The following is a 12,610-nucleotide window of genomic DNA, read 5'->3' as shown; positions in this document are numbered from 1 at the left end:
ACTTTTTCGACATTTTTTTTCTGTAGCATGAAATATTATATTCAGGATATGTGTCATGGTCATATCAATATCAATGTGGTGGATGACAGAACTTGGGATAGTCATTCCTGATGATGAGCCTCTTCCTAGTCCTACTCTCTGATCTATCACTTTAATCATCTCTCTCTTCTTCCTAAGATGATGACCAAACTCATCATCCTGACACCTGAGAGCTTTCATAATCTGACCCTCACCCACCTCACTGTGACTTCTGATGCCTTCCTAATGCGTGCTTGCATCTCCATTCACTTGCGTTTCCCAGCCGACTTCCACAGCCACCATCTGTGTATGTCTTTGACAGATTGCCCAGACTTCACTGTTCTGTGAGCTCTGACATGCAATACACAAGGCTTAGAGACAATGATCTGTCCAAGATATTCTTATGTCCATGCCTTTCCCTACAATCCCATGTGATCTTTAAAGTCTACCTACATAAAGTATAGAAAAACACCAAATCTGCATCTGCAATGCAATTTTGTTTACTCACTATGTATCAGTTTTACACATATGCACATGCACACGTGTGTGTGTGTGTGTGTGTGTGTGTGTGTGTGTGTGTGTGTGTGTGTGTGTGTGTTATGCCTGGTCAAATGTGGGTATTTGCATATGTAATAGGTTACAAGTTGATATGTACATAGGCATATAAAGAGCAGAAAATGATATCTGGTGTTTTCCTCAATTCCTTTTTGTCTTATATACTTAGATATAGTCTCTTACTTGCCATGTCAGCTAATCCAGGTGAATCTTGCTTGAGCACTTCAAATAGTGTCCATTTCTTTCTACCTGGGATTGGTAGCAGGCTGATAAAGTCCAGCATTTAAGTGGGTATTTGAGATCAGCGTTTCACCCAGTGAGAGAAACAGGCCATGGAGTTGGATCGGTTAGGAGGTAAGGAGAGCCTGAGAGGAGATGGTGGAAGCTCTGATGAGAGTATATTGTTTGAACTTTTAATAATGAATAAGATGTAATAAACAAGTAAGAGCATTAAGACAACAACTAAAACATATGTGGGATCACAAGTGAGTTCCCCATTCTTTCCCTGGCCAGCATTTTATGTGCTATCAGAAGCCCTATACACTACAGTTCTTACCATCTTTTCTCCTTTTATCAGTCCAGTGCTTTTGCAGTTTCTGGCTCACAACTTGGTATAGAGTGCAGGCCAGTAATGACCGCATGGATAATTTTATTGCATGTTTTATGGTACCGTCTTAACCACTATTGACAAAAGACTGAAATGTGTCTTCCTTAGTGACTTTCACATACAATTCTTACTACTTGATGTTTGTTTCCTTCTGTCTCTGTCTCTCTTTAAAAGAAAATTTCATAGTTTAGGAATAGCTTTAACTTGGAATAAAGTAGAATGGGAACAAATTCTAACAATTAATTTCTCATTAAAAACTGAAAAATATATTAATGTTAATAAAACAATTCACATTTTTGTACTACCCATTGAAAGATGTTTGACAAAATTAAAACTACTCAGACCTTGGCAGTTAGGGTACATTTCAGTGGTCCAGTATATAGTAAGCATGCATGAGGCCCAGGTACAATCACCACTATAACAACAGCAAAATTAAGCCTTCTTGTATTCTAAATAAGAAAAATTTTGTGAGTGGTGGGAGTTAAAATAAATAGAAAAATCCCCAAAATGTATATTTATCGAAGAGAAATTTAAGTCAAGTTAATTTTACCATTATTTATTTGTGTCTATAACACAAGTATATATCTGTGTGATGATATTAACTCTATTATTTAACTATAATATTATTAAACATTTAATAATATTTAACTAACATGTGAAATATGTTCTATAAGTTTTATTAGGTCCATATGCAAATCTCAGGGAACAAAATTTTTAAATGCAACAAGAAAAGAACAAAAGCAATTTCACGGCAGATTATTTTAACTGTCAGGTGTTCCCAAGTCAGATTTGTCTTGAAATCTCCTGGTTTTATTTCTTGTTGTTTGTTTTTATATAGTTGTTGAAATAGTAAAAGGGGTTTAAAGTAAGTTTACCTAACAAAAACTTTTCTGGGGTCAAAAAGAAAGCTCATTGTTAAGTGTATGTACCTAGTTTGCCCAGGTCTCTCATTTTGAGTCCTATATCACTTAAATCAGCTAGATTGACCTATACAGGTAAACTTAACACTGGAGAAGTTGGGAAAAACTGAATCAGGAGTTTAAGGACATCTCTTTTACTATAGCAACTTTGATATGAGCATGGAACATATGAAACCATGTGTTTAAACTGCCGTCTTCTGCTATAAGGAAGTACTGACATTGGGTGCTAGACACAGCCAGTTGTAAAAAAAAAAAAAAAAAAAAATCAACCCAAACAAAATAAGGCACAATATTTTTCTAAATAATAAAATTAGTACAGATTTGAGTATAGTGATCAGTATAGTGATCACAGAGGGATAAAACTTTTTTTCCTATGGAAGATTCCTATGATTAACAATTGTATGCATATTAACTGAATTTCTTAGAAGAAGACAATTACATTTTCAACAGGGAGACTTATTAGACTGACAATAAGCTTTTAAAATATATTAGTTTTCTTTATAAATATTGTTAGTAGACCATGATAGAGTACACTTTTTTTTTCATTTTTATTGGTTGTTTTATTTACATTTGATCATTTTATTTTATTTATATTTCAAATGTTATCTTCTTTCCTAGTTTCCCCTCCTCAAGCACCCTGTGACCTCCCCCTTTCCCTGCCTCTGAGAGTGCTCCCCACCACCTACCAACTCCTGCCTCAGCACCCTAGTATTCCCTTCTCTGGATCATCAAATGTCCACAGGACCAATGGGACACCTACCCAGTGATGCCAGATAAGGCCATCCTCGGCATGTTACCTATTGATTAATTGTGTGATAACCGAAGGTCCAAGAAATATTGGATATTCACATATTTATGTTGGCTGTCCTTTTAAATAGCAAATCCTACATTAGAAGAAGTAGGAAAACATGGTTATTAACACAACTCTTTTTTTGCTAAAAATTTACTATAACATGTAGCTTTTATTAAATTGTAGAAACCAGGTCCAACTATTTGTTTAAGCTTGTTTGGTGTCTCCAGTATAAAAACAAACACACCCATCCTAATGTACTTGAAAATTGCTCTTTAAATAATTCCTAATTTTCCCTCTGAGTATTTGTTTATCTTTCCAATTTCAGTCTTATATTTCCACCTACTAGATTTTAATCTATATTTAAATCATATTTAACCAATGCAAATTGAACTGATTTTTTTATTCCCATCTCTCATTTTACAGAGGTGATTCATAGTTTTTAACAGTTTGTGTTGTGATTTCATAACACTGGGAATCAAATTACAGAACAAGTTAAACATTTCATGATATTATTACTGATATGTTAATTCCAGAATTATTAATTTTAATTGTCCATCGTGGTAGCACATGCCATTATTCCCAGCAGTTAGAAGGCAGAGGCAGGTAGATCTCCATGAGTTCCAAGCAAGCCAGGACAACATGAGATTTTTTTAAAGTTTGGTTTGTAGAGCTTATCAAAGTCTCTGTTCAATGGAAAGCCCATAATATATATATATATATATATATATATATATATATATATATATATATATATATATATATATATACATATGCCTGTGTTTCATTTTTCTCTAACTTTATTCATATCTAAAACTACATTTGTTTAAGATCATACTCCATTCGTATTTACCTTCTGTGTTCTATCAGCACATTTACCACATGGAATTGTTAGGATTAATCACATTTGTAATTCTCAGGCGTAATAATTGGGGTCATCATCTTACATAATAAATATAACACAAAACACAAGCCGACCGTATCATACTGACACAAGCTCCAAATTTTGAACGTTTTTCATATAAATGGCAAACCATTAAGACTCCGACGCAAAGGAGTGACAGTGTTAAGATTTGTACATTAAAGTAAAATTTCAGTTCCTTCAAACTGACTACAAGTGCTCAGATAAAAGAGTAGAGATAAATCGCAGAGATGGAGTCAAGCAGACATGGAACGGAACAGCATGTCAATGGGAAGTAAGGAAGCAGGAGATAGGGATCGTCCCTCTGTTTCTTGCTTCGAAGACTGATAATATTACTGTTTGAGCTGTACTCTGGTCTGTTAGAGACATGATTGAACGTCGGAAGGCAAATGTAAAAAATTTCAATGTTAGTCCTGTGAGCTTGCAATCCCTTCTAGGAGAGAGTTATGCTTTTCTGGATTTTAAAGACAAAAAATTGTAGTTGTTGAAATCTCTAGTTGAGTGAAGAGTAATGGCAATCAAAACTGATTTTAACTTGTCCTGATCAGTACTTACATATGAACATAAACTAGTTTTTGTTTGTCTTACTTACACATGAACATAAAGGTTTTTCTCATGACATATATTAAAAATTTTATAGGGAATACAGTTGTGACTTTTATTTGAAATGATGGCAAATCTATAGGGAAATTATAAAACTATTAGAGAGGATAATTTCTAGTTCATTTGTTTGCTTACTGAAATTGGTGCACACTACACTGAAAAAATGAAGAAATTTCTGTTTGAAGCTTAAAAGGCTAAAATATTCATAGCTACAATATCACAAAATATGTGATTTTGAGCAATTGTGCAGTTGTACTGTAGAATCAGAGCATATGATATCAGGGTCATTTCTGTGTCGTTGTCTACAACCCAGTCTAGTTTAGCTGTGGAAATTAATGGACCTGGTTTCAAAAATATTTCTGTGGAATCACTTGGTTCTTGCTTACCATCAGCTTATCAAAGATTTTAATGAGATTCATATGTCTAGTAAATACAAAAGCATTTAGCAACTCTTTCTTTCCCTGTACTGAATGCTATGGAAGTGTTTACCAACTCTAGCCTGGGTTTGTTTTGCTTTGCTTTCAGGGATCTGTTTCATCTGGTTAACAGTGACAGTGTGGTGCTAATGAGTCTTACAACAGCAATAGCATCAAAAAGCAAAGTGTTCTCTGATATAATTGCCCCTTTCTTCTGCACACACACCACTTAACCTTTTGTCTTGATAGTAATGGCTAATACTTCTTTTATTTTGAGCTGCATCAAAACTTTCTCAAGTTGGGTATGCATAAAGGAAATATGTATGAAGAACTTCATTCTGCCTGAAATAGTTCTTTCCGGTATTGCTCATGAGACCTAATTCCAAGTAATTCAAGATTGAAGTCATTCTTAGTTACTTACATTTCCATTACGTTCCAAAGGTTTTCAAGATAGAAACATTGCACTTTTAGTAAATAGGATCACAAAAAATGTCTCAGGTTACCTGGGAAGTAGCTCAGTGCTATATCATGACCGGAAAAAAATACAAGGCACCAAATTTGATCCCTAGCCTCACAGGAAGAGCGAAACGTGACTCAGCTTAGAGTGTGTTCTTAAATGATCATGCTTCAAGTATTACATTAAACTCAGTAAAAGCATTTTATATAGCTATCTTTTTAATGCACAAGGTAAATTTCAACATTTGCAAATTGCTGACTGTCATTCCATCTTGAGCAATTTGATTGTGTCAAACCAATGTCTCGATGATTTTAGCATTTATGTGATACATCAAATGGCCTCAGCTGATAAGTAAGAAAGATAGATGGATAGATGGTAGATAGATAGATAGATAGATAGATAGATAGATAGATAGATAGATAGATAGATAGATAAGATATAGTGGAGAGGAGAGAGATAGGAACAGATGAAGCAGACAGAGAGAAGAGAGGGCTCTGTTACATAATTCACCCAAGGACTACTTCTAAAGGAACACACTATGTTCTATGTACATACAACTTATGTGTCATTTTCACTTTGATTAAAATGAATCCACTGAAAACCGGGTACCTGTTTTTCCCAAATCTGAACAAATGAAACAGCGAAATGTCTGTGGAGCCTGTGACTAGTCTTTGCTTTTCTTTAGAACTCATGTTTTCATCATGGGATGGAGTTGACATCCTCGTAAGTGCTCTGTAATGGAATGGCGTAAGCACCAACTCTTGACATTGTTTTCATTGTAAACGACACTTGACAATGTCAGGTTCCTGTCACAGTCTATCACTGTCACTCACTAAGCAGTGGTGTGATGGTTAGTCCCTAAGAGATTTGTCTCCTTTATCAGGGTCAGTCTATAGGAAATCAGAACAACTCACTACATGTCACCTAGGTATAAAGAAGAATACTATGCAAATATACTTTTACCATTATTAATGCATGACAATATAATGAAATATCTACAGATCACTGTAATTTGCCTATAATCATTTTGTGTATATTCTATACAATTTTATTTGAACATAATGTAATCAGCTGTTTTGAAATTAATTTCTTATTGGGTATATATAATAATCAAGGGAATGAATGATAAATATTATTATTTATGCTAGAGTTATAAAAGGTGCCATTTATTTGCCCCCAATTTTACATGTTTTTTAAGAGATATTCATTTTATTATTTCTAAGAGTTTCTATTTTGTCTCTTGCCTATGGATTTTGTTTCAAAATCTTGAATTGATCATCTTCCATTTTAATAAGATTGAATATTATATAAGTTTATTTCATGTACAATATTTTATAAAATGATAACAGTTGAAATGAAAACTTTAGCAATTGTAGGCATGTCTATTTTCAAAGAGGCCCCTTTTTCCATTTCTCATTTGTTTGCACTAAGGGAGGAGTACACTATAAATAATGCAAAAATCACTTATAGCTGACTTGGTTATATATTATATATCTTTCATCAGACTTATTTCTTAATTGTTTGCTCCATTTCTTATCTAAATGAGCTAACATCCTGAGTATTTAACAAATGATGGTTTGTGGAGATGGTTAATAGCTTTCCACATAGTGAGAATTTTAATGTAGCATTAGAAACTTTCTTAGAAAAATACCATGAGACAGCCAAGGAGCTCCCTTACTAAGAAACTGTGGTGCCACAGAGAAGGGAACATAAGTAATATTTTTGTACATCTATTTAATCAGAATTTAAATTAGTATCTTTCCTTTAAACTTATTATCTCAAAATGTGTTTATTATGTGCTAAATAGGTAATATGTTTGCACATAGTTTGGTAAAAAGAAGCAAAATGAAGTTATTTAAAGAGTTTTATCCTAGTACTCTCCTGACAGGAGGCATTTGAGAGCTTTACATTTGACTGGAATATGTGTCAAAAACTCAGACGTAGAGGGGTAAGGTATATAAAATTATTGAATACGAAAATGAACTTTTGCATCCAAGTGTGGGAGAAGAATGACGGAATAACTTCTCTGTGAATCATTCCTGTAGAAAGCTCTAAACGTTTTTTAAAGTAAAAGCTGTCATAGTTTCTTGTAAAATACTAAAGATAATAAAGATATCCATTTAATTGATTCTTTTCATTGTTTAATAAAATTGCTTTGCTTGATTGCTGAAGAATTTGAATTGAGTTCTCTCTACCCACTATTGAACAATTTACTCTGAGATCCAGACAATATTGAGCTAATGAGTCTGAATTGATATTGAACCTTAACTGTCTTCATGAAGCAAAGGAGAAAATATCATGGTAGTAACTAAGTAGTCATCACTGAAAACTGTGTCATAGAAATTTTACAACATGGCTTTTAGTGGAGCTAACGCACTAAATGGGAATTTTACCAACTTTGCTGTTTCCATGTTTATGAGAATATTACCTACTTTAAAATAATTTCATTGGGGTAACGAAAAGTTAAATCTATAATTCCATATGAAATTTTTTTAGAGAAATGCATTAACATCGCTAAACTAGTATGAAGACATGATTTATAAATTCCTTTTACGGGATCCTTATAATTATTCTGACATGGTCCTGAATACTGCCTTGTCTTTCCTCCAACGGACAGTTAGTTGACTGACTCTGGTACTATCCTTATTCGGATTTCACATGTGCTTTTGTTTGAAGCAAATGCTCTACACAGTTACACACCTCTGATATTTTGCTCTAACATTTATCATATTTCCATAAGTGATGTTTTCTATCTAATTTTCAATGCCTACTTAAGTTATGTTCTTATGAATCTGAATTATTTCTGTTCCTGTTGGTTGACATAAGCCATACACTTTAACTCTCGATGTTGACCAGGTTACCACTTACTGAAAGGATTCAAAAGTATTGTACAACTTCCATTTCTCCTTTGGTAAAAAGTCTGAATTATTTAGTTATACAGTAAAGATGATTTAGTATTAAGTTGGTTAGCTCAAAAGAGATTAGACGTTACAAGTAGGTTAAATGGTTCAAAAACTATTTCTTTTCTGAAATTCAACATCCCGTCTACAAAACAAATTGAGAGAAATCATAATTCAGGGGAACTTTGTCTTATTTCATCTTATTTCCCTCCAAGCCCATTTGTTAATTCCCCAATGTTAAACCTTTTCAGATCTCATCATTAGTGTTTGGATGATTTGGATTAATATGATATCCAAATAATTTATATTCATTCCCCACAGGCAGCAGTGGTGGTTCTTGGGATAAGGAAACACTGCACTCTCCCCCATCCCAGGGATCTCAGGCTCCTGTTGTACATACCCGCATGCCTGCAGCGTATAGCCTTCCAGTTAGCCATCCTCTCAACCATCTGCAACACAGCCACCTTCCGCCAAATGGTACGATGGCAACTTTGAGCACTAAAAGTGGTAGTTTTAAAAATTCTTTTCTTTAATGACTAGCAGAATAGTAATAATGATTATTAATAAAGATATATTGCATTCACACATCAGTTCATCAAAACTATGGCATGTCTGTTAGTTGCTACATTGCCAGGAAGAATGATAAAGCCAAGACCAGAATGTTTGGATTAAACACATAAAAGTGGATATGATGAATTATGGCACCAAACTAGCTGTAGGCTTAATTTCCCAGGCATGAGTGACTATTACTATGTACAAATAAACAAGCTTCTTTTTCTTTGATTGTCACAATTAGAATAATTTTTCAATGTTTTAACTCTTAATGACATGTCATTGGTGATTTTAATTAAGCTCAATACAGCAGTGATGATTTACCTGTATTTTTTTTTTTTTTTAGGATTGGAACTTCCTTTTATGATGATGCCCCATCCTCTAATTCCTGTCAGCCTACCTCCAGCATCTGTCACCATGGCAATGAGTCAGATGAACCACCTTAGCACCATTGCAAATATGGCGGCGGCAGCACAAGTTCAGAGTCCTCCATCCAGGGTGGAGACATCTGTTATTAAGGTAACCGTCTCATCATAACATCGAATGGTCACCTTCACCTACCATCCCTCAGTCCATTTGTTTTTATCCCCATAAGTAAGTTTCTCATATCTAAAGAAGAGAAAATGGCGAGAAGAAAAAGTACAAATAGTAAGAAGTCACACAGCTTGAGCTATTATAAACTCTTGCTTTTTAGAAATAACATAGGGAAATAAGTTATATACTTCAATTTGTCTGAATGTCTACATGGACAGATGTTTATTTGTGCTTCTGTCTGTAGTATTATGAGCCGTAATATATGCTTACATAACGTTCAAAACTGAAGATCCCATAACTTCTCATCTGGATAGATTTACATGAAGAAAATATGTAGAGCACAGACTTTTGTACTTTAACACTTTAATTGTAAACTTGGGGGTTATCCTCTATATATTCTGAGTCCACACAATCAGAAGAATATGGAGAGACTTGACTTGCTACTCTTTCTATTTGCACTCAATTTTCAAAATTTGTCTGTGCTGTAGCCCATGTTAATTAAAATACTGCAGCCTGGAATCAGCTTTCTAAAGCTCTATGGTGCTTCAGTTGAGATAAGTAGGAGAAAAAAGTTAATTTTCCTCTCCAGGTATCTTTATATATCAACCCGTAGCTATATTGATAGAAATTCAGAAATATTGATGTGGTTTCTCAGACCAAGTTTCAAAATGCAGAGGAAGAAGATCTAAGCAGGAAGGAAATTCCTAGAAGAGGAATAAGAAAGTTAGTGATTTTAATGTCTTCCCACATATGCCAACACCTACATACTAAGTCATACTGATATCCCACTTCCTGGCCTCTTGGGACAACTTTTAGAAGTTTTATAACAGATGGAGTCAAGGAGGTCCTGAATCATGGTATAAATCCTGATGGCAAGAAGGACATGGGAAACCTTGCTCTAGTTGAGATTAATTACAGAGAGCAGATAGTTCCCCTGCACTCTCAATGGGAGGACCAAGTGCCTGATAGAAGTGCTGAAAAACACATCTGCACTGAACAGACAGCACTTCCTTTGCATTTAAAACATTGACATGCTAAGTGATGAAACACTTTCAAGTTAATAACCACAGCGTTTGAGTTTGATATTAGGATACCCAGCAGCTCAAATCCTGTTTAGTAAACTTACTTTGTCTATGCTAATTAAATGTAGATTAGGGAAGTTTTATTTTTCCCAAAGAAAATGGCTGACTACGATGTCACATTGAACAAAATGGGCCCCTGTGGGTAATTAGAAGAGTGCCTGAGACTTGATTTGCTTGACAAGATTCTAAATGTAAAGGCCACTTGAAAGTGGGATGTTAAATACCAAAGATTTAGCCCCATAGCACATAACAGTTTCTGAAGAGAAAATAGAAACATGAAGTATTCTCTACATGCTGAAAAATTGTTCATGTTTTCTAAGTAGTGATCGAAATTAAGGTTAAGTAGAAACTAGGAGAGAATGGAAAAAAATGATATAAAATTAAAAAAAATTATATCTGGGAGTAATATATTATAACATATTTTTCTTAATTAATTTGTTAAGTAAAATGATCTAATGCTATTTTAACAAAATACTACTACATACAAAATGGACTAAAATATAAGCATTTGAGTTTCTGCCTCAGGGGATAAAATCTATATGTTTGCATTGATATGCTTTGAATTGAAATGCTTTTTAATTTATATTATAAATATAAATTTATAAATATAAATAATAATCTATAAGATATTATAGAAGAAAATTATATCAAGTTGAAATTCTCACTTCTATAAATAATGATATTTTGGGGCAGACATATATATATTTTTCAAGAAGTATCTTTTTAAACATATATATTTAAATATATATATGTACATATATAATAAGAGAAAGAGAGAGAAAGAGGGGGGAGATTCATATATATAGTAATTCAAATATATAATACATATACTAATTTGTATAAAGTCTATGGCTACTTCCATGTACAAAAACAATGTTGAGTAAAACTTGTTGTTAATAGCTGAGAATGTTGTATTTCAATTGATAGACTGTTTGCCTAGTAGCACAAGAGTTTCTAACCCAACACAACACATACTCAATAAACACATACACACATACACACATACACAGACACACACATGCACATAAAGATGCAAACACAGAGGCACACACACTCACACCATGCTATCTAACAATAGAAAACAAATTGTTGGTCTCTTCATAACACTACTGATACCAAAAATTCTTATGAATCTTACATTCTTGTAGATAATTGTTGAAGCTCAAAAGAAACTCAACTCATGTCAAGACCGTAAAAAACAATCATTAATATTTCATATTAAGAAAAATTAAATTCCAAGGAAAATAGCTGGAAAATAGAGGATGGAGGCTATTATAGCATTATTTTTATAAGTGCAGCCTTCGGTGAGACTCAATGTGAAAATTTGCCAGACTGTTGCTAGTTTGGAAAACTTGAGAAATTAATAAGGTAAATTTCAGGAAGAAATGGGCAAATATAGTTTAGACAATGACTTTACCTTAAATCCTTAAGACCTATATATTTATGGATAAATTATTTTAAACTGTATATGAATCTATAATGTCCATGAAGTCAATGTAGTTTTGCAGTGTACCTGTCTCAGAACATAAAAGTGAGAATAAACGGAGATTTTTATGTTGTTTTAGTTAGGTTTCAAAGTATGGTGACAAACACGTGACTGTTTCACGGACGGAAGGAAGGAAGGAAGCGTTTATTTTTGGCTCAAAGTTTGCAGATGCAATCCTCTATAAGAGACATCATTGCAGTAAAGCTGAAGGAAGCTTGTCGGATTGTCTCCACAAAAACCAGAGACGAGAACTACTGTGAACTGGTTTCTTTATTCTGACCAGAATCCAATCAGCCAATGGTGCTAACTATATTTAGGATGGGTTTTCCATGTCACTTAACCAAATATAAACACTTTGCCATGCATTTCTAGGGATTTATTTCCATGATGATTATACATCTGTTCAAGTTTCTAACCAAGACTCACCAGACCATATAGTATGCAGTCCAATTAACCCTGTGGTTGAGAAATATTTCCCACGGCATCCCTACCTATATGCATACATGTTGGATAGTGCTTAAACTTAGCAAAGTAAACAATGATAAATATATCATTCAGATGAATCTATTAAGCAAATTAAAATATGTACCTCAACAGATATTAATTTAGAAATAATTTTTAGGAAGAATTATAACCACAGATCCATTGGGGTTCTGTCTCAAACATTTAAAGCTAGCATGGTATCTTTAGCTCCAGACCCTGTGTTTTAATGTCTTATGTTTTTACTTAATCAAAGATTTTAACTGACTCTTTATATCTTTAGTGGAT

The 12,610-nt window shown here is 33.7% G+C and overlaps 1 protein-coding gene across 6 annotated transcripts in view; it reads left to right on the top strand.

Moving 5' to 3' along the window:
• DACH1 (dachshund family transcription factor 1) overlaps window positions 1–12,610 on the top strand; it is a gene marked incomplete at both ends in the record, with an annotated part of 377,461 nt that overhangs the window by 232,484 nt on the left and 132,367 nt on the right. For 3 of the 6 annotated variants that reach the window (XM_080916936.1, XM_080916935.1, XM_080916934.1), the window contains one exon: window positions 9,087–9,259. The exons of 2 other annotated variants lie outside the window; for them this stretch is intronic. In XM_080916936.1, the coding sequence (XP_080773062.1) occupies window positions 9,087–9,259 (173 nt within the window). Of the gene's footprint in view, window positions 1–8,509; window positions 8,666–9,086; window positions 9,260–12,610 lie in introns of all 6 variants that reach the window. One more of the 6 variants, XM_080916933.1, reaches the window with a different exon arrangement.

The sequence above is a fragment of the Micromys minutus genome (assembly GCF_963924665.1).
Source record: "Micromys minutus genome assembly, chromosome: 5".
In the NCBI taxonomy this organism is placed as follows: domain Eukaryota; kingdom Metazoa; phylum Chordata; class Mammalia; order Rodentia; family Muridae; genus Micromys; species Micromys minutus.
This window is presented reverse-complemented; position numbering and strand designations above follow the sequence as displayed.